The 22,753-nt window shown below is 49.2% G+C and overlaps 1 protein-coding gene and 1 pseudogene across 9 annotated transcripts in view; one reads left to right on the forward strand and one right to left on the reverse strand.

Moving 5' to 3' along the window:
- The window catches only part of Gsg1l (GSG1 like), a 196,427-nt gene that overhangs the window by 156,246 nt on the left and 17,428 nt on the right, over nt 1-22,753 (forward strand). For 7 of the 8 annotated variants that reach the window (XM_087209078.1, XM_087209076.1, XM_087209081.1 and 4 more), the window contains 2 exons: nt 1,432-1,543; nt 18,467-18,634. In XM_087209078.1, the coding sequence (XP_087065204.1) occupies nt 1,432-1,543; nt 18,467-18,634 (280 nt within the window). The remainder of the gene's footprint in view (nt 1-1,431; nt 1,544-18,466; nt 18,635-22,753) is intronic. The other variant, XM_087209079.1, reaches the window with a different exon arrangement.
- On the reverse strand, nt 10,942-16,621 carry LOC101709064 (actin-related protein 2/3 complex subunit 1A pseudogene; annotated as a pseudogene). The gene is made up of 2 exons (XR_015450444.1): nt 16,482-16,621; nt 10,942-12,543 (listed from the first exon to the last, which is right to left on the reverse strand). The product of XR_015450444.1 is annotated as an actin-related protein 2/3 complex subunit 1A pseudogene (transcript).

Genomic DNA, 22,753 nt, shown 5'->3' on the forward strand with positions numbered 1-22,753 from the left:
TGGGGAGAACCTGGATTTGAGAATCTGTGGGGCTGGGCCTGCCACACCCCTGTGACCTTACGCTCTTGCCTCTCTTGGCTCCCATATTTTCCCCTGCGAAAGAGGAATAACATAGTCAGGGGCCGCCATCGACGGCCCTGCAGGCGCGGCTGTGCCTCAGTCTCAGTGAGCGATGCACACGGACTACGATGTGAACGGCTGCTTTGGCAAGGTGCAGGGAGCAACCCAGCATCAGAGCACAGCCCTAATCATGGTGCTTGTTTCTGAAGGCTGCTACAAATATCAAGAGATAATAATGAAGGTGAAAGCGTCTGAGCAAGCATTGGTATAAACATGCACACAAGCATGGTCGGTTTCCTTGCTTCCTCATACCATCTACCCTCCTCCTCCTCTGCAGTACTGTATCACTCCTTCGTAAGGTCGAGTCCACACCGGCTAGCCACACGTCGTGGCACCCAGGTGGGCTGTGGAGCCACAGTCCCCGCAGAGGAGCGTGTCTGCTTCGGGTTAATCCCCGTTGCAGGTGTAGTTCGCACCCACTCTGCGCAGACCTCACAGCAGCCTTACCCGGAGTCGCCGGTGACTCCCAGTACTTGCCATCATCCTCGTCCTCAGTGCGTGGAAGGACCTGAGGCTCAGAGGGGTGAAGTCCCCTGCCCAGAGCCATGCAGAAGGAGGCTTCACACTCAGATCCCTGGCGATCAGAGTTCTCCAAGCCAGTGTGCTCCTGAGCCAAAAAATCCATGAAAATCACACACACACGCAGGCATGGAACAGAAAATTTCACACAGTAATGTTTACTCCTGCTAGATTCGACAGTACCAGGTATTTCTATTCCATTTCATTCTCTCTCTGTCTCTCTCTCGCTCTTTCCCTCTCCCTCAACACACTGTCTGCATCCAAAATCTAGGATGTTAATTTCATGACCCACTGGTCTAGCGAGTCAAGACCTGTAGTTTGAAAAACACTCTCTAGGTTGTTCCCCGTGAATGGCCTTCTAACACAGGTACCAGCCAGCCATGACTGTTGCCTAAATCTGGCCCCTTGCCTGTTGTTGTAAATAAAGTTTTATTGAAACACAGCCACACACAACCATTTATGTATGCCTCTGACTCCCTTCATGCTACCCTGGCAGGGCTGCACAGTGCAGCAGAACCTGCACCATCCACAGACTCTAGGGTGTTTTACTTGCCTGGCCTTTGCAGATCTGTACACTGATCTGACTGTGCCTCCTCTGCTTTCATTTCTCCCAAGCTGCCCTCAGCCCTGTGGCCCCAACTCAGGCTCCTCGGCCAGTTTAGAAGCTGGCCCCCTGGCCCGCTGCGTCCTGTCTTCACTGACCTCCCTTCCCAGGGTTCCCAGCAGGCAGGCGGGCACGGGGCCTGGGGTGGGGGTGGGTCCTGCTCTCCTTACTCCCTGTGTCTGTTGCAGGTCTCCTGGGGATGGTCGCCCACATGATGTACACACAGGTGTTCCAGGTCACCGTGAGCCTCGGCCCTGAAGACTGGCGACCCCATTCCTGGGACTACGGGTGGTCCTTCTGGTAAGTGCTGCTGACCCTCAGGGCGAGAGCACTTTCAGAGCCCCGGGAAGGCAGGGCACCTGAGTCCCAGGCACCTGGAGGCCCTCCAGTGGGGTTGGCAAAGTAGGGCCCGAGGACCTCATCTGGCCCTCTGCCCTTAAGATGGTGAGTTTTACATTTTCAGACGCTTGGAAGCAAATCCAAAGCAGGATGGTATTTTGTGCCATGTGAAAATTACATGAAATTCAAATTTCATTGTCCATAATAAATAAAGTTTTCTTGGCGAGCAGCCCACTCATTGTTTGTACGTTATCTACAGCTGCTGTCACACGGCACTGAGCAGGTGTGACAAAGCTGACCCTGCTCTGGAAGGGGGAGAGGGGAGCTGGCGAGACTGGAGTCTGGAGGGGCACCAAGGGCGGGGCACCCTGGAGGCTGGAAGGGTCCCCTCGAGGGTTGGGTCCGCACTGTGTGCACAGGGGAGGCAGCAAAGCGGGGGGCTGTTTCAGGAGTGGTGGGGTCCGCGCTCCAGTGAAGCAGGAGTGCTTATTTGGTGTATGTCTGGAAGCCCAGTGGCCCAGCCAGGACACTCCAGATCGGAACACAGAACCCCAGCTGTGTCAGTGTTGGCTCGAGGGGGCTGTATTAGCTCACGGCCCTGGGAGCGGAGTGGTGGCTGGGAGCTGATTCTTTTCCTCTGTGAGTCCGGCCCAGCCCTGCTTCCCTCTTGGTGGCGAGGAAGCTTCTCCCGAGCCTGGTGATGGAGGCCCAGAGAATGCAAGGGAGGGGAAAGGGGCTTCTCTGTTGGGCGTAGGTCCTTTTCTCTCTCCTGCATCCTCACTGCAACTGGGGGAATGTTGGCTCGGCCCAGCCAGGCCCTCCTCTGGAGCAGGAATGAGTCAAAGCTCTCAAATGGGGAGTGGGTGGAAGGGATAGAAGGTGAGCAACCACGTCTGCTTCAGGCATAGCTGGATCCAGCTGACCAAGTGATTTCGTTTGCAACTCAGACATTCTCTCCCCGTTGCCTCTGTGTCAGTTTCATTCTCAAGCAGCTCTTCCCCGAGGTAGCAAAGGTGGTCATCATGAACAGTTCTGGGCTTGGAGCTTACTAAAGGACCAAAGCCACAGAGATGGGGTATCTTTCCAATATTTCCAGCAAAAATCCTGGTTGTGATCCCTAAGCCATGATTTAGACCTGGGGGAGGCAGGCCCGCTCTCAGGGTCTAGCCTGCGTTGGCAGGGCCAAGCCCTCAGGCAGGGAGAGGAGAAGTCCCCAGTGGCACAGTGGCTGTTAGCAGGCGAGAGACTGAACACCGGGAAGACCACAGTGACCACAGTTGTCCACTGCGCAGGCTGTCCGGGTCCGGGCCTGGTGCCTGGGCACCTGGCGGCCCATTCAGTCATTCAGCAATTCACTGGCCACTGCCTCCAGGACAGCCATTCTTCTAGGAGCTCAGCCAGGGCTATGACAGCCTTGTCCCATGGGCTGGAGACAAGTGACCAAGCCGTGCTCTGCACCCTGGTGCCATGGGGTATGGAGACGGCTCACTGAGAGCTTCGGGGTCCCAGGAAGAATTCTGTGGGGCAGACAGGGAAGAAGGCGATCAGACTGCAAATCCTGGAGGCGGGTGAGCACCCTGGTGGAGGTCAGGACAGAGAGGAGGCAGGAGGAGGTCAGAGCGCTTGGACCTCCGGATTCTCAGTCAGGGTCTCGTCTCTGCCTCTCCCCCACACACAGCTCCGCCCTTTAAAGGCTGAGGGATCCTGACCTGTCATCACCAGCCCATGCCTCCAAGGAGCACAGTGCCCAGGAGCCAGCCCAGGCTCCGATCCCACTGCTACCCCAGGGGGGTTCCCTGCAAGTCCTTGGCCTTGGAAGGCAGCCAGCCTGGCCCGGAGGAGGTCACGAAGGAAGGGAACTCACATTTTTGATTGTTGACTGTGTACTGGCCCTGACATGTCATGATTGCTATAGAGCTGTGAGGTGGGTACTTCACAGAGCACAGAGAACCCCAGCAGCCTGCCCGAGCTGATCCAGCACATGCAGGCAGAGGAGTGTTCAAACCCAGGCAGTCTGGCTCCAATACAGTGTTCTCAGTGAATCTGGGATGATGGGTAATGAGACGACTCACAGGTGTGCTGAGCCCAATGTCCCAAGCAGAGTGACTGCTCCATAAGCACCAGCTCTCCTTTTTTTTCCTTTTGTGGTATTAGAGATTGAGCCCAGGGCCCTCACAATGAGCTGCATCCCCAGTCCCCCGCCCCTGTTATTTTGGTACCGGGGATCAAACTCAGGTCCTTGCGCATGCAAGGCGGGCAGTGGAACCACTGAGCTGAATCCCTGGCCCCTACATTTCTTGTTTTGAGACAGAGTCTCACTAAGTTGCTAAGTTTCACAGGCTGAGCTCAAACTTCAGATCCTCCTGCCTCAGCCTCCTAAAGTGCTAGGATTACAGGTGTGCACCACCACTCCTGCCTCTGGCCCTTCTTACATCACTGCTACCAGTGGGAGATTGAACATGCACAGTGGTCTCGTGTTGCGTAAGGAAGCTCAGGTCAAACAGCTGTGAGTGACAGAAATGTGATCTGCCACCCCCACACTCCCCTAGGGCTCAGTCCCCACAGAACCTGCTGGTGGCATCCATAGGCCCTTCTTCCCCAGGAACCCAAGCTGCCTGCCTTGCAGCTTTGCTCCCTCTGCCCCCCATGAGAGCCTGAATTCCTATGGGCTTATGTAAATCGGGGCCCAATCCATTCTCCCTGCCGTAGAGGCATCATTTTTCATCCCTCGAATTTGGGGCCTCATGGGGGGTATGTCACGCCTCCTCTCTTATTTAATATGTGAAGCCATCTGCCACAACCCTGGCCCCAGAGAGGAGGTTGGCTCTGAGGGGAGATGGTACCAGCCTGCAACTTCTGTCCCAGCCGGAGAAGGAGGGCTGGGGCTCCAGAGCTTCAGTTTCTGAGAAGGACACATCCCAGGAAGTCCAAGGCCCCGGCGGTAGAAGCCTGGTGGTAAGAAGAGTGTAGAAGGGATTCTGGGATTGGCTCTGGCCCTTGCCAGCTGTGAATGTGGCCAAGCCACTTATCCCTCCATGCCCCAGTACCCCCAGATATGAAATGGGGTGGTCCATTTTCACCTCATGAGACGCTCACGAGTAGCATCTAGTTCTCTACTGCATCACCCCCCAAATCTAGTGGCTTAAAGTAAAAATGTACATATTGTTATCTTACCGTTGGGTGGGCTGATGGGTCCGAATGGCCACTTTGGGAAGCCCTTTGCTGTCCCTTGCTCTGGCTGTGCCTGTGCCTAAGCAGCCAGGCCCATGGGCACAGGCAGCCACGTGACCTGACTGCCCCTTTCCATGGGTGTGTGTGCTGCATATCCCCCAGTCCCCACTACCCCACTGCCTGGCACTCACCCACACTTTCCTCCCTTGCTCACCCGCCTGACCCTGCCTGGATGGGGCCCTGTCAGCTGCCCTGGTGATACCGTGAGAGTGGAAAGCGAGTCCTAGACAAACACTTGCTGCTTGTGTTTTGCATCTAGCCAAAACAGGGTGCTCTTCCCCTGACATGCAATAAAAACCCTGCCCCGAAAAATCACTGCAGACTGAGGGTAGTGGGACATCGTGGAATTGTAGATGATAAGAGCTACAAGGCCCAGAGATGTCTCTGGACCTTGCCAGGTCCCATAGCAAGAGCAGCAAGTTGGGCCGGATCCCAGAAGGCTCTCTCTCTGGTCCTGGCAGTGCCTCTCTGGCCCTGGTTCTATCTCTGCAGAATCCAGGGCCACACTGCTGCTGCCCATAACTCTCACTCTCCATGACTCACTGGGAGCAGCCCGCCTGGCTCGACCCTTGCTGGGGACTCCAGGCTGCCCCTGCCCTGTCTGCAGGCCCAGTTGATTCCTTGGGGGCAGCTCTGCTTCTGTGACCCCAGAAGCCTGGGCTCCCACCACCACTGGGAGGAGTGCTGGCATCGCTGGCAAGAAGCTGTGTGGTCAGCAGGAAGCTTGCTCTTGCTCATGTCTCTGGAGGCAGGTGGCTCTGGCCTCCTTTCCTCTACAACTGGAGCAAGGGAAGGGATGTGGCTGCCCAAGGGGGCCATGAAGAAAGCAGCGGGGCCTCAGAGCTGACTGACATTCAGCTCCCAGTGCTGTCGGGCTGCTGAGCTCTGAAGGCGGCCTGGAGTGGGCATTTGTGCCCTGCTCTGTCCCTCGCAGTGAGCTGGTGTCCCTCTGGCCTGCAGTGGCTGGGGCGCCCTCCCCTCGTGATCAGTTACAGTCTTCCCACTGACGTGGGGCAGATTGTAAGGTGTCTGTGTATCTCCGAATCTGCCCCCAGCATTCCTCGGCCCCTGGCTCTGCATAGCTCCCAGAGGGCAGAGTAGGTTGACAACCACCCCTCCCCTGTCACCAACTTTCCCTCTCCTCCCGTGTCCACTCTGCTCATGGCTCAGAGAACCAGGCCAACCACCCACATATCTCACTGCACCAGCTCAGAAACTCATGTTGCAAACACTAGCAGGTGCTCCAACTCCAGAGTTTTAAAACTGCCTGCATGGGAGTCCTGGGGGCTGCAGGATGAGAGGGAAGAAAGAGAAAGGCTCATGGGCACAGCCTGAGCCTTCCAGCGGCAGTGATAGAGTGCTGTTTTCGTCAATCTATTAATCTAGTTTTATTTCATTGTATCTGCATTCATTCATTCACTCATTAATGAACAACTACTACAGCCAGGCACTGTTCAAGGTGTTGAGATATAGCAGGGAACAAAACACAGCTCCTGGATTCACAACATGGACAGCCTGGTGTGTGAGATTAGTCCAGAACAAAAGCAATAAGAGCTTCTACTTCTAGGAGGATGGAGTGAACACGTCCCCCTACTCTTCCTGCTCAGTACAACTAAAATCCCTGGCAGTTATACCTGAAACAGACACAAGACCCTGGAAGGTAGAAGACAGCAGGCTGGATTGAGGAACACCACATTACTGAATTCTTCTTGTGTTATACATCCCAGACTTGGATTTGAAGAAGTTCAACTTAGAAATGCCACAAGGCATAGTCAAGAAAACAAAAAATAAAGCCCCAACAAAGCCCGCTTTCTGTAGCTGAAGGATCAGGAAAGGGTCAGCCTACTGAGACAGAAAGCTTTTAGCAATAACTGCTCTACTCCAGCCGTACATCCTAGAAGAAAGCCCTGTAGCTCCAGCCTCCACCTGTGGCAGCCAGGAATGGGAGCTCAAATTATGACCTCATGGGCTTTAAGGAGGCACCCCAATCTTCCCCTTGCTGGGGTGGCGCCAGTGTAAGGAGCCCCCTCCACTGGACAGTAGCCAGCTCACCTGCCTTTGAGTGCCGTGGAGCCCACAAGGGGAATGTGGACTTCAACCTTCACCAGGCAGCAGCAAGGTGCCCTTTTCCCTCCCTGCTGGCATGTGTCAGAGGAGAATTAGTTGAGAGTTAGGACTTTTGCCCCTACCTAGTGAGGTTATCCCCCTCCCATGATGTCAGAGTAGGCAACTTGGGGAGCAGTAATGAGGCACTTCTGCCCTAGCCCCAGGATGTGTCAGCAGAGGCCTAATGGGGAGCCAGAATGCCGTCTTCTTCATGCCTGGCATGTTCTCCACCTTGAATGCCAGTGGTGGCCTAGTGGGAAACCTAGACCCACATCCCTATCCAGAGGTAACAGGTCAGTGCCCCACCTTCCCTTGCCAGGATGATGTTAGGGAAGCTAGCTAAAACTGAAGGTTTAAATGAAATCCAGTGTCCCATAAAAATGCCCAAAATGTCAAAGTTGATACTATAACTCCTTATTGTTCCAAGGACCAGAGAGAGCTCAACTTGAATGAAAAAGATGATCAATAGTTTCCAATGCTGAAATGATAGAGGTGTTAGAATTATCTGATAAAGGTTCTAGAGCAATCATCATAAAAATATGTTGATATGTTGATGAGTGGTTACCAACACCCTTGAAAAAAATATGAAGTCTCAAAAAAAGAAGTGTAAGACATAAAATAAACCCTAATAGAAATTATAGAACTGAAAAGTACAGTGACCAAAGTAGAAAACTCAATGATTGGACTCAACAGCAGACTGGAAGTGGCAAATGCCAGCAGTGAAATGAACAAGAGGACAATAGAGAGTACCCATTGTAAACATCAGAGAGAAAATGAGCAGAGCCTCAAGGACTTTGGGGACTATAATAACAGACCTAACATTGGAGTCTCAGGAAGAAAGGAGAAAGGAGGGAGACTGAAAATACTCAAACATTTGCTGAAAATTTCCTGAATCTTATGAAAGATATATATCTACAGAGTCAAGGGTCGAATGAATCCCCAAATAGTAAAATCCAGAGAAATCCATACCAAGACACATCATAGTCAAATTTAAAAAAAAAAAAGTCAAAAAGAAAGTCTTAAAAGCGGTGAAAGAAGAGCAACATGTTAACTACAGTGAAAAGCAATTCAAGTGACAGTGGATTTTACATCAGAAACTACTGCAAAAGTGGCACAGTGTTCTTCATGCACTGAAAGAAAGGAACTGTTGGGCCTGCCTCACAAGCACAAGGTCCTGAGTTGGATCCCAGTACAAAAAAAAAAAAAAAAAGAAAGAAAGAAAGGAACTGTCAATTCAGGATTCTATGGGCAGCAAAAATATAGTTCAGGGATGACAGAGAAATCAAGACATCCTCAGATGAGGGAAAACTATGAGAATTTGTTACCAGTGGACCAAACATAAAAAATGTCCGAAAAGAAGTTCTCTAATTTGAATTAAAGCAAAAAAGAGGCGTTTTTGAACATCAAGAAGGAAGAATGAAAAATGGAAAGAGAAATTTTAGGTCTCTTCTTGAGTTTCTAAGTTTCATTTGATGGTTGAAATAAAAATCATAAGATCTGACCTGGTTCTAAGTATTTGGAAAGGAAATACTTAAGACAATTATATTATAAATGGGAGAGGGTAAAGGGACATAAAAGGAGCCAAGACTCCTATGGCTCATCCAAGTTAGTAAAGTGTCAACAGCAGTGGACTGTGATTCGTTACACAATGTGGGGCTTAGAGCATCCACTGAAAAAACTATGCAGAGAGATACATTCAAAGCCATCACAGATAACTCAAAATGGAATTTTAAAATGTTCAAGTAACCCATAAGGAGGCAAGGCAAGGAAAAAGAGAAATGATAAGCAGAACAACAACAATAAAAAGCCAGATGTAGTGGTACATGCCTATAATCCTAGGCAGGGAAACTGCAAGGTTTGAGCCCACCTGAGCAACTTAGCAACTTAGTGAGATCTTGTCTCAAAAAATAAAACACATAAAAGGGCTGGGATGCAGGTCAGTGCAAAGGTCCTGTGTTCAATCCCCAGTACTGGAGGAAATGCAGAAAAAAAAGAAAATAATGGCAAAAAAAATCGATAGAATTAAGCTACACCAAGAATTATGTTAAAAGTGAAAGACTAGCAGAATGGATTTTTAAAAATATGACCTAACTATATGCTGTCTGTATAAACTCTGAACATAATGAGCTAGACATGTTGAGTGTAAAAAAGTATTTACATGTAGCATGCAAATATTAAGTAAAAGGAGTCAGAACTAGCTATGTTAATATTGATGTGCCTTGACTTACAATGTGCTTATATCCTGATAAACCTATTGTAAGTTAAACCTGTACTTAATCATCATAGCTTAGCCCAGCCTACTTTAAATGTGCTTAGAACGCTTATATTAATCTGCAGTTGGGTAAAATCATCTAACACAAAGCCTATCTTATAGTAAAGTGCTGAAAACTTCTATATACACTGAGCTAGACATTTTGTAGACATAATGGAATGCAAAACAAAATACAGTATAAAAAACTGGCAACAAGGTACATGATAGAGTATTGGTTGTTTACCCTTGTGATCGTATGGCAGATTGGGAGCTATGGTACACAGCCACTATCCAGCATCATGAGAAGGGATCATGTCACTTACCACTGGCCGAGGAAAAGAGCAGAATTCAAAATTGGAGGTATGATTTCTATTGAATACACACCACTTTCACAGCACCATCAAGGTGAGAAATTGGAAGCTGAATCATTGTAAGTCAGGGGCCCTCTATATTAGATAAAGCAGACAAAAGGCAAAGAAAATTATTAGAAATGGACATTAAGTAATCATAAATGTCCATCCTAAATGTGTCTACAGCCAACAACAGAGCTACAGACTCTGAAGGAAAACCTGATAAAACTGAAGAGATCAGTGAGCAAATACACAGTAACACTTAGAACTGTCAACATTCCTCACTCAACAATTAGAGCAACTAAACAGAAAATCAGCAGATACAGAATAACTCAACGCCCTATCAACCAAAATGTTATAATTGACATTTATGGAACACCCCACCTACCACCATCAGGATGCATCTTCTTTTTAAATGCCCTCATGACATATACCAAGATAGAACATACTGTGAACTACAACTCAAGCTTCAACAAATTTTTAAAAATTGAAACCATATAGAATATATTCCATGACTACAGTGGAGTCTAGAAGACAGGAAAATCTGGAAACACTTGAAAACTAAACAATATATGAAATATACTAAACAATATATGAAATATACTAAATAGTATACTATATATACTAAACAATATACAAAATAATATAAATGTCACAGAGGAAACCTTAAGGAAAATTTAAAAATGCATTTAACTGAAGAAAATGAAAATACAGCATATCAAAACTTGGGGCACAATTAAAGCCCTACTGAAGGGAAAATTCATAGCATTGAAAGCTTACTTAGAAAAGAGAAAATGATTCAAATCAGGAATAGAAGTTCCCACTCCAACAGTCTAGAAAAAAAGAAGAGCAAAATAAATCAAAAGCAAGCAAAAGAAAGATAACAATAGAAATCAATATAATTGAAAGCATACAAAAATCATAGAGAAAGTCAATGAAACAAAAAGTCTGGTTCTTACAGAGAATAAATAAGATTGAAAAAGCTCTAGCAATGTCAGGAATTAAACAAGGCATCAGAGCAAACCCTGAAGACATCAATAACATAAGAGTACACTACAAACACTGCTACACACATAAACTTGATAACTTGGGTGGAATGGATCAAGTCTTCTAAAGCACAAACAAGTACAACAAACTCAATATGAAATAGATAATTTGAATATTTCTGTAACTGCTAATGAAGTTGAATTCATTGTTTTAAAGCACTCAAAAAAGAAATCTCTAGGTACAGATGGTTTTACTGGAACATCCCACCAAACATTTACATAAGAATCAACGCCTATTTTCATTCAGAAAATAGAAGAGGATGGAACATTTTGCAATTCATGTTATTAGGTTAGTGTTATCTTGATGTGAAAACCAAAGTTCAAAAGACTAATAGCTCTCATGAATATAAATTAGTCATAGACTAATAGCTCTCATGAATATAAATGTCAAAATTCTTTTTTTTTTTAACATTCAGGATTTTTATTTAATTTTTTAGCAGACAATTTACATACCTCCTCCACCCTTTCCTTTAAGTTAGTGTGACAATTCCATAATAAACTACTTAAAGAGAAGCTTTGGTCAAGAATGGAATGAAATCGCAAAAACAAAACCAAACCACTGCTGCTTTTTTAAAAAAAACAACACTTTCACCGATTATATTCAAACAAAAACAAACAGTATTTGCGCAGTTGTTACAGTGTTTCCTGGGCTGGCTTTCCTCATTGTCATCCGAATGGCAGGGCCGTGCTCAGCCGCTGTTCTCATGCTGGATGGCAGGGTCACTCAGCTTCACATTATTTGGAGGCCCTGGATCGAAGACTCTAAGGTCTTGAAATCCCAAATTGTCATGGCTCCATTGATGCCAATAGTGCAAAATCTGCGACAATCTTACTTGTCCACCTCCTAAATGGACACTTGAGTGATGCTATTCTGGTGCAGTGTCTCCAAGGCTGTATTGCAGTCCTCAGTTGTGGCCCTCTTGTCCATCTTGTGGAAGCGTTCCATGGCAGACGTGTTGTGCTGGACGCTCTGTTTTGGAATGTCGAGCTTGGAGACAAAGGTCAAGCAGCTGAGGTCATCATAGTTAAAAAGCATCGGACAACAGTCATGGCCAGCAGCCACAACACTGTACTCGGAGACGAATGACACACTCAGGAGGGGCAGGAACTTGGTTTTCAGAGTGGAGACCTGCACACTTTTTGAGGCATCAGCAACAGACACAGTACTGTCGTGGCTGACCCAGGCCAAGCGGCTCCCACTGGCAGAGAAGCTGACACCATGGACCCAGCCACCAGTCCCACTGCCACCGAACTCTGACATCAGCTGGCCAAAAGGCATCTTGCTGCCCCAGGGTGTACTGGCTGGCTTTTCATCCACTTCTTTAATGTAGGCAGAAAACACTCTGCATTTGAAGTCACATGATCCCGCTGCCAACAAAACACTGTTGGGATGCCAATCCAAGCTGAGGACCATAGAGCGCATCGGCTTTTTAATGTCCTTGCTTACCCACCAGTCATTTTCAGACTCGAAGTAACAAATGGAAATGAGTTGTGCTCCACTTCCCACAGCAAATTTCTCTAGAGGGGACCACTTCACAAAAGTGGCTGCACGGTTAATCCTCAGGATCACCAAGGTCGGCTTCCAGATGCCATCTTTCTGACTCCAGATGTAGGCATTTCGGTCAGCTCCACAAGTGACAATGCAGTCACTCTTGGGAGCCCAGTCAATACCTATGATGTGTCCGTCGTGCTCCTTGAGTTCATGAGCTTTTACCCACTGGCTCCCATTCTTCTTATAGATGTGAACTTCGTGATTATTGGGGCTAAGGGCAATCTGAGTACAGTCTCTGTTCCAGGCATGATAGGTGATTGGCTCTAGTAAAAACTGATGCAGCAACATAGTCTTAGTGTTGCCAAAGGACAGGAAGCTGAGGTCGGTTTGGAGGGGCTCGCAGCGGAGAATTCGCAGACTCTGGTCAGTCGACACAAACAGGCTCCGGCGGGCATGGGTGGAGGACGGTGGCCAGACTCAAAATTCTTAATAAAATAATAGGAAATAGGAGTCAGCAATACATTTAAAAATTATACAGCGTGAAAAATCAAGTTTATTCCAGAAATGAAGACTGGTTCAATATTTGAAAATCAGTCAGTGTCATTCATTATGTTAACAGGTTAAGGAAGAAAATCACACCATTGTATTAACTGATGCAGAAAAAGCACTTGAAATAACATTTATTCATATTTTTTAAAAGCTTCCTGAAAATTAGATCCAGAAGGGAATTTCCTCAACTTACTAAATAGCATCTATGAAATACCCTATAGCTAACACTACTTAACATTGAAAGACAGTGTTTTCTCTCCAATGTTGGGAACACCACTATTATTTGACATAATACTGGAAGTTCCAGCAAGTGCAATAAGGGATGAAGTAAAAATCACAGATTAGAAAGGACTAAACAGGATTGTATATGTAGAAAAATCCAAGGAATACACCAAAACCTGCTTAGACCTAGTAAATGAATTCAGCATAATCTTAGGATGTAAGATGGAACTATAAAATCAATTGTATTTCTATGAACTAGTAATGAAAAATTGGATAACAAAATTTAAAACTAAATTTCCACTAAATTAGGTTTAAGTCTAACAAAGCATTTGCACAACTGTATGCTTGAAATCATAAAATATCAGTGAAAGAAATCAATGATTTTAATAAATGGAGTGACATACCATGTTCATGGATCAAAATACAAAGCACGATAAAGATACTAATTCTCAAATTTGTATACAGGTTCAATACAATTCCTATATAAATTTCAGTAAGATGTCTTATAGATACAGAGAAGATTTTTTTCTTTGCAGGAAATAGTCTTTATTGAAAATTGAAGGGAATGGTGGAGGACTCTGGCTTGTTGGAGGGGAAACCCTCTGAGGAGGATCAGACCAGGCTCCCTGTGAAGGTGGGAGGCCAGCATTAAAGGTCAGCTGGTGGGCTGGGTCCAGTTCATAATGGTCTGAGTACTGGTTTCCTAGCTCTGGAATTCTCATGGCTGATAGGTGATTCCATTCCTATGGAAGGACTGTCTCTGTTTGTGGTGGTTTCAATCATGTGGGCCTCTATTTCCCTGGGATTTAATTGATTGCACATTCAGAAAATGGCTAGAGACTTTGTTGTAGCCAAATGACCCTGTAAACATACAGTTTTGATGTTCTCAGTCTTGAAGGTGGATGGTATCATGTAAATTCAGAGTGAGTCGGTCCTGTCCTGCCAGCCTCTACAGAGGTACTCCCTAAATGACCAACATACCTACATGTAGAGCTGAGAGGCGATCTCACCCAGATGTACAGTAATAGCAGGTACAAAGTCAAGGCCTAGCCTTGTTGTTTTTGGTCACTTGGCTGGGCATCTGTAGACCCAGGTGAAGAGACATGTTTTATATTTTAAAAAATGGGTTTTAAGTCCCTGTCTTCCCAGGAAAAAAAATCCACAAATAATGCCTTTTTTTGAGACAGTGTCTTGCCATGTAGTTTAGGCTGGTCTTGAACTCACAGCAATCTTCCTGCTTCAGCTTCTTGAGTGCTGGGATTACAGGCATGTGGCACCACACCCAGCATAAATAATGCTTTTACTGAGGAGAAGCGAAGGGCCTGGGATTTGACTGTTCTTCACTCCAGTGGTAGTCTCTGACTGTGTCATGACTGCATCAAGCTCAGGTTTGTTCCAGAATTCTCTCAGGGCTGATGTCTTGAGGAAGAGTGGTTTTCAGGCTGCCAATTTCGATTTCGTTATTCTATTCTGCAGAAGTCCAGCTGGATAACAGCCATCACTATAACTTATTACAGTAGTGAAGTAGAAGTAATAATAAAGTCCCTGTTTATTAGACATTATTAAATAAAAGCCCACTTTGAGAGCTTTTTTACTAAGTACATAATAAGGAATAAATTGTTTTATATTATGTGTTAGATAGTTAGACCTTAGTGGGTCTGAAGGACAAAGTGGAGGCAAAATAGCATGCTTTGCCAATTACAGTTAGGTAAAGAAAAAAGACTTTAATGTATAATACATCTATAATCACTTGTTAGGTCTCAGACCTAAAGCAATCCCACAGGGTTAAAATTTATATAGAAAGGCAAAGAAAATAGAATAACTAAAACAGATTCGTAAAAGAAGAATAAAAAGGGATGAATCATTGTACCCAACTTCAAGACTTATTCTATAGCTACAGCAATCCAGATTGCGTGATATTAGTGTAAGGATGGAGACATAGATGATGGGACAGAATAAAGTCCCAGAAATAGACCCGTACAAATATGCCCAACCGAGTTTCGAGTAATGTATAAACCTATTCAGTGAAAGAGGGATTGATTTTTTTAGCAAATGATGCTGAAATTACTAGACACTCATGGACAAAAGAAATCAGCTTTAATCTAAACTACATATTTTTTGGAAAAATTAATTCAAAATGGGTCACAGCCTGATTCTACAATGTAAATCTACAAAACTTTTAGAAAATATAATAGAAAAACTTTGGGACCTAAGACTAGACAAAGGCTTCTCAGACTCAAATTAGTCAAAAGTATAAACTGAAAATTTGATCAATTCATTTTCATCAAAATTAAATACTTTTGTTCTGTGAAGGACCCTATTAAGAAGTTAAAAAGAAAAGCTAGATACTGGGAGAAAATACTTGCAAGCCACCTATCTGACAAAGGACTAATATCTAGTATATATAAAGAACTCTCAAAATTCAACAGTAAACAGCAACAAGAACAAAACCATCTGATCAGAGAGTGGACAAAAGACAGGAACAGACATTTCACCATAGAAGCCATATAGCTAGTAAGTCAATAAATAAAAAGTTGTTTAAAACCATTGGCCATTAGGGAAATTCAAACTAAGGCCACAAGGAGCTATTTTTACACATCTATCAGAATAGCTAAAATTAAAAAATAGAGACATCACCAAATGCTGGTGAGGATATGCAGAAATATATATATTGCTGGCAGGAATACCATTCAGCAATATAAAGAAACAAACTGCTAGTATACACACACACACACACACACACACACACACACACACACACACACACCCCAAACCTCCATGATTCTCCAGAGAATTATGCTAAGTTCAGAAAAGCTGAGCCCAAGCATATATACTGTATGATTCCACTTGTAGTAAAATTCCTCAAGTGGCAAATTCATAGAAATGAAGAACAGACTAATGGTTGCCAGGGATTGAGGGAAGACCCAGGAGAATCCTGGAAAGCAGAAAGTCCAAAGGTCCTGGCATAGCAGGAGGGCCGGGTGAGCTTGGTGTTTGGGAGGGAGGAGGAGGCCTGTGCCTAGAACTGGGAGGCCAGGGCAACAGTTGATTTGAAGCCCAGGTCTTGTCTGTATGCCAGGTGAGAGGGCAGTGCATGTTCTCTGCCTTTGGACACAACGGGCAGTTGCCTGTCTGCCTCTGCTCCATCCCTGCAGCCTCTGTTTCTGGGAACCTTGGGATTTAGTGACCCACATCCTCCCCAGAAAATTCCCCACACACATCAAATCTGGTCCCATCACATATTCTGTCCTGCGCACTGGAGCTGAACATTCTTGTTCACTCTAGGATCCTCTCTGCACCAGTGTGATAGAGGGAGAATGGAGGAGCAAGCTTGTTCTGGGCTTCCTTGAGGATGGGCTTGGCCTCACCGGCACCCTTGGTCCCCCAGCATCTGCATCCTAATTCGCTCAGGGCTCATCCTTCTCTCCTGCAGGACTTCTCACTTTGCTCAGATCTCCAGTTTGAGTGCCTGAGAACCTCCTTCTCCATCCCCAGGCTGGACTGGAAGTCAGACTTGGTCATGGTTAAAATCTCTGCATGAAAAGACTAGAAATTCACTCCAAAAGTGAATGCAAAAGAAGGGAAGTTATAGAAAGTAATTGTGTACAAACTTTTGTCACCCATGACAGAAACTGGATTCAAACTGACTTACCGGGGAACCAAAACGAGGAACTTGGGCTCCCATGATTGACAAGTGCAGGGATAAAGACTTTGGCCCCTTTCATGGCCTGCTTTCTCTTGAGTCAGCTGTGTTCTCAGGCTGAATAGTGGTAAGATGGTCCCCAGCAGCTCCTGGTTGAAAGGCCAGCAGCTTAACACCTAGAAGACAGATGAATCCTGGTTCCCCATGGCTTCAGCCAGAGCCCTGGGATTGAGTCCCCTGGGCCTAACCTGGGTCACATGACCATTCCTGAACCAATGACCATGGCCAGAGGAGGCAGTGCTCTCATTGGCTGGGCCCAGGTCATGTGATCACCCTAGAGGTTGGGGTGAGTAGATGCTGGAAGGAAAGAACAATGGTTGCTGATCAGCCAAAGCCAAGATACTCTGGAATCCCAGAATAAGTCTGTTCTACCATTCTCTGTCTTCAAGGTCTGAGTTTCCATCACACTAGTACAAAGAGGAATAACACATGGAGTTGGAATGTTCAGCTCCACTGGTCAGGAGAGAGCTTTGGTTGGATGCCCAGCCTTTATCCAGTCATCTATGGGGGAGTCACACACTGGACATTGGTGGCAGGAAAGTTCTTAGAGGGACCAGGCACACACCCCTACAGACATGGAGGGCTTCTGGAAATTCTAAATGAGCTGTTTATCATGAAAGAGTCTAGGGAATTTATTAATGGGTTTGGCACTGGAGGAAATAGATGATTATTAAAGATCCCTTTGAGAAAGGCAGAAACCTCAGATGTCCCCTTGCTTTCTTTCTGGGGTCCTGTGGGGCTGACACTGAGACCAGCAGTGTGGTAAGGGAGTGGCCACCCCAACCACAGGGCATGCAGGGGTGTGGGCGGCTGGCAGGAGTGGAGGCCTGGAGCTCTCAGCAGTGCAGGGCTGGGGTAGCAAAACTGAGCCCTTGACTTGGAGGAAACCAGTCACTGAGACAGTCCCTGGGGAGCAGGGACCTGGAGACCAGGCCAGGTGTAACTGGAGCCAAGCGGACACCTCACTCCTGGCACTAGTCATGGATGTGCAGCCTTGGCCACAGGCCTCAGGAGGAGGCCATTCCAGAACTGAAATGGGGCCAGCTGAGTCTCCTGGCTCCACCCCTAACCTTCCTTCTTTCCAGGAATGGTTAAGACAGTCTCCAGCTGTGTGCTGGGCCCAGCATGCACATCATGTGAGGGCGGCCAGGCATTCTCACCCGGGCAGGGGGTGGAGAAGTGTTGTGTAGACAGCCAGGCAGATGGCTGTAACTTTATCTCCCAGAAGAGTCATGGAGAGGCGGGCAGTAAGCATGCCAGTATAGTAAGGACAGCAAACCCTTCTGGAGAGCCTCTAATGTGCCAGCGATGTTCTAAGAGGTGTTTAACAGGTTATGTCCTTCAATCTGTGCAAAGGCCCTGAGGCAGCACCATTGCTTGTCCATGGAGAGGGACTGGGGAGTAGGACGAAGAAGCTAAGACCCTCATTCAGGGTCACACGTGAACAAAGGCAATGCTCATGAAAAACAAGCTGCCCTGTCTGCTTCTCCATCTTTATCACCAACTAATCTCATCCTTTCTCCAGCACCCGCCCTCCCGTGGTCTGTGGGTGCTCTCTCCTGCCTTCTGTCTACACGCCCATGCACATGTTGGCCCGTTCTCCTGGGCTGCCCTTCCCTGGCCAACTTTCCCTCCCCTGCCAGGCCCAACCCTGGAGCAGTTGTTGACGCCAGCCCCCTTAGCTGGAATGACCTGCTGTCTTCTTGCCTCTCCATGATGACCTCTGTCATGTCAGTGTCTCGATGTGTGGATTGCGCCTTGTTCCCGATAATCTGTTCCTGGAGCAGCCACCAAGCCTTTCTGTCCTCGAGGGCAGCAGTACTCACAGTGGCCCCAGGCAGGCAGCGGGGCAGGGCCAAGTCACTGTTGGGTGGTTGGGGGATCTCCTGGCTCCACTGCCCTCACCGTGGCATCTCTCTCCTCCTCTCTCCCAGCCTGGCGTGGGGCTCCTTTACCTGCTGCATGGCAGCTTCTGTCACCACTCTCAACTCCTACACCAAGACAGTCATTGAGTTCCGGCACAAGCGCAAGGTTTTTGAGCAGGGATACCGGGAGGAGCCGACCTTCATAGACCCGGAGGCCATCGAGTACTTCCGGGAGAGGTCAGTGCATGCGGTGTCACCTCTGGCCACCGTTGGGAGTCTGAAGCCCAAGGCCTGGCCTCTGAAGTCACAGGGCCCCTTTGAAAACCCTGGAGGGAACGTCCTGCGGGTGTCTGGGGGCTGAGCTGCGGGGCAGAGGGGCAGGGAGTGGGAGGTGGGGTTGACTCACTGTGTTGGCCTTTCTGGGGCCCTAAAGGTTTGTGGGGTGCAAGGTTGCCTTTGTCTTAGGTGATTGGACCGTGAGAAAGCCAGAAGGGGACCAAACTCGAATGCTTGTCCCCACTGAGGACAGCGGCTGTGCGGTGCCCCGGTTCCAGCAGCTCCCGGCGGCTCCAGCCTGAGATGAATGCTTGCCAGCATATGTGCCGAATATTGCTCTGCACATTCACGATGTGAACGTTATGCAGAGGTTCATCAAATTTTATTTCCCTTCCCCTCAGAGGAGAACATTTCCACATTTCAGCTTAGCTGGGCTGTTCTATTTTTTCCTTTTTGTCGCCTTCCCTCCAAAGAGCTCGGCGCTCACGGATCTCTGCACTGGGGTGCTGGGCCCCACAGCAGGGCTGGAGTCTGCAGTGCCCAGTGTCCCTGCAGCTACAGTGAGGACACAAAGCAAGGGGTCCAGAGGCCCCGCCCTGACGTCTCCTGCTCCTTGGGGGGCACAGGGTGCCATGAAAGGAGCAGGACTTTGGGGCCCCCGCCCCGAGCAAGATTTCCAGTTCTGTCCCTTCACTGCTGTGCGACCTGGGCCAGACCTGAGCCCTTCTGTGCCTGTTTCCTCTGCCCACAGGAGGTGGGAGAGTTCAGAGCCCTTGGAATCTCAGGAAGCCTCTGGTTTGATGCACACGTGGCATGCCAGACACAGTGCCAGGCACACGGAGGGCTCTGAGCTCCTGTCCCTTCTGCTGCTCCTGCCCTCGTCGACCCTGGAGTAAAGCTCGAGCTCACTCACCGCATCTGGGCTGGAGCCTGAGGTGGTGCCATGAGGTGCTGCTGGCAGTCCAGCCACCGTGGGTCTCCTTGAAGCTGAAACTCCCCTGCATGCCTCATGTGCGACTCGCATAACTTCCACAGCACCTCTGTGGGTGTCAGCATGACTGCTGTCCCATTCTACAGATGCGAAGTGGAGGCTCAGAGAGGTGAAGTGATTGTCCAAGGGCACAAGGCTGCCGAGTGCTTGAGCAGGGATTTAACCCAGGCCACACAATCACTGTGCCATGCAGCCTGTAGGATCTGATCGCTGGTCTCTGCCCAACACAGGGCTCCCAGCACATGGTGGTGAGGGCTACTGCAGCTCAGGGCTCATGATCCAAGGGCAGGGAGGTGGAAGCAGGCCCGAGTGCAGGAGCGGAGCAGAAGTCTAGGATGGTTCATGCTATGGGTGGGTGCATGCTCTCCCTCAGGGAGAGGTGTTCCATCGCTGTGACAAAATACCCGAGACAATCAGAGTAAAGGAGGAAAGGGTTATTTTGGCTCCTAGTTTCAGTCCATGGTCAGTGGGCTCCATTAGGCCTGTGGTGAGGCAGAAACATGGTGGAGCCAGCTGTGCTGGCAGGAGGCTGAGGCAGGGAGATCACAAGTTCCAGCCCAGCCTGGGCAACTCGTGCCTTGGTGAAACTCTGTCTCAAAATAAAAAATAAAACAAGGGTTGGGGATATAGCTCAGTGTAAAGACCCTGGATTCAGTTCCCAGTACTAGAAAAAAGAAAAGAAGAGAAGAGAAAAAGGAAAGCATGGCAGAGGGCATGGCAGAAGGAAGCTGCTTATGTGAGACTTGGCGGCCAGGAAGCAGTGGCCCCAAGAAGAAGGGGCTGGGACCAGATGTAGCCCCCAAGCCCATGCCCCCCAGCCAGCTATGCCCTCTCTCTCCCTCACTGCCCAGCAATGCCAGCAGATGCAGTCCTCACCGGGGCAGTCTTCTGGGTGATGTCAGAGCTCCCAGGTCCAGTCTCCTCTCAGCATAGCTGCACTGCAGAGTAGTTCTCCGGACGCATGTCCCTGGGGACACCCACCCACTCCCGCCTCTCACGCTGTCCTCCTGGGCACTGGGGACACGGCGGTGCCCTGTGGGCCTCACAGACAGGGTGCTGAACTGTCCCTTCCCAACGCCTATTCCTGCGGGGTCCTCTCTGCAAGCAGGAGCTGTGGGTTGGGGGAGCAACTGGGCAGATTCGGAGGGGTTTGGTGTGTGTGTGTGTGCTCACTCTCACGGGGAGGGCAGTGCACACACAGGCGCTGGCTTTGTGGGGGCCCTGCTCTTGTCTCTGAGCAGCCTTGCTCGGCCCAGCTCTGAGAGGCTTCTGGATTAAACCATCCTGGGTCACCCTGCTGCTGTCTCCCAGGAGGGCATCTTAATCAGGCCCCACAAGGGGAGGGCTGGGAGTTGTTGAAGGAAGGGTAAATATTTGCAGATCGGGGCTTTCTGGAATAATTAGTCCTCAGATCGGGTTTAACAGTTTGAGGAAGAAAATGAGACCTGTTGGGCCGGACCCGGGAGGCCCAGGTGTGTGGGAAAGCTGCTCACCTCTCGGCTGAGGCAGCACCGGGGATGTGTGTGCGTGCGTGTGCAAGGCCTCTGGCTTCTGCTCCCTCCACCACAGTGTGGGTCTGAAGCCACTTGCATACTTATTTACTCCCGGCTTCTATCTGCCCCTCTGTGAGCTTCAGGAGAGCAGGGAACCCGTCTTAACCGCTTCCCACTCTGACCCCGGGCTCAGCCGTGCCCGTGTTATCAGTCAGCGTTCACTTGCCTGAGAGCCAGGAGAAAGTCACGCAGCCTGCGTTCTTGCCTCCAGTCCCTGGGGGATGTGTGAGGAAACAGAGCAGGTGACAGTGAGCTCTGCCACTTAGTAGCTGTGCGTCCCCACGCTAGTTGCTTCACCCCTGGGCAGGCATTGTTCCTGCCTGGAAAATAGGCAAAGGCGGACCTGGAGGCTGAGGGTGAGTGAGCATGAGTGAGGGCACACACTTCTGGCACGAAGCTGAGGGTGCGGGCTCCCTACCACGCCAGGCCACCCTCTGTGAGGACAGACAGACTCTCCCTGCGGAGAGGGGCACATGGTGGGTTGCAAACTCACGCCTGTCTCTTGGAGAATTCTGACTGAAGATGGATTTTGGCTCTTCTAATGGCTTTAAAATCTTAAATTTGGCTGAGTTTTAAAATCATTTTGAAAATCAGGGTTTTTCTCTCTCGGGAGGAGCAGATTTGTCCACAGCGGGCTGGGGTTCCTGTGTGCAGTGTGGGGCTGCGTGCGAGTCTGCAGCCCCTGTGCACGGCTCAGTGAGCGCAGCGAGGCGTCAGGGGCGACCTGGGGTGGTCTGCAGGAGGCCGCCCCATCTCTCGGGAGGCAGCAGTCAGGAGAGGCTGTACCGTGGAGGTCCCTGAGCCAAGTGTTCCAAGACCCGCGAAGTGTCCGCCAGATGGCTCGGCCGAGGGGCGGCATCTCGGGTACGGAGATGGCTGGAGCGAGGCCCAGGAGGGCAGGCCAAGTGAGCAGAGGCGGCTACGGGTGGCACCGGCTGGGTCTCATTGCCCCGCAGGGCACTGGGGCGGGGCTCGCAGTCGGGGCTCCTTGGCTGTTACTGGGACGACTCTGCAGAGAGAGAACGGAGTGAAAACCACCCCAGAGCCCCTCCCTGGGTCTGGGTGCCTCACGCCCTGGGGCTGGCGAGGCGGAGACAGACAGGCCCTGGCCTTCAGAAGGTGGAGGAGACTCGTTGTTTTACACAGCGAGGGGCAGCGCAGCACCCAGGCAGGCTCACGCACATGCACGCGCACGCACGCGCACGCGGGCACCCTGCCGTCCTCTCTCCCGGTGCCTTGGGGACGTTGGAAGGCTGTGTCCACGTCCTCACCTCTGCGCCACCCACGCCAGCCTGGCTCCCAGCTGCTCAGGCCGCCACGCCGCTCTCGGCAGCCTGCCGTGCCACACTCCCCGCGACTGCTCTTTCCTGGGCTCTCGAGAGCTGCCGCCCCTGGCGCTGGGGCCCGTCCAGGCCTCCTGCCCCTCTGTTCTCCCTGGGTCAGGTCTCTTGTTGTTTTTTGTTTGTTTGTACCAGGAATCGAGCTCAGGACCTTGCATTTGCCAGGCAGGCGCCACGCTACTGATCTACATCCCCC

Source organism: Heterocephalus glaber, unplaced genomic scaffold (assembly GCF_053883595.1).
Source record: "Heterocephalus glaber isolate CG9 unplaced genomic scaffold, H.glaber_assembly_v1.0 deba00000943, whole genome shotgun sequence".
Taxonomy (NCBI): Eukaryota; Metazoa; Chordata; class Mammalia; order Rodentia; family Bathyergidae; genus Heterocephalus; species Heterocephalus glaber.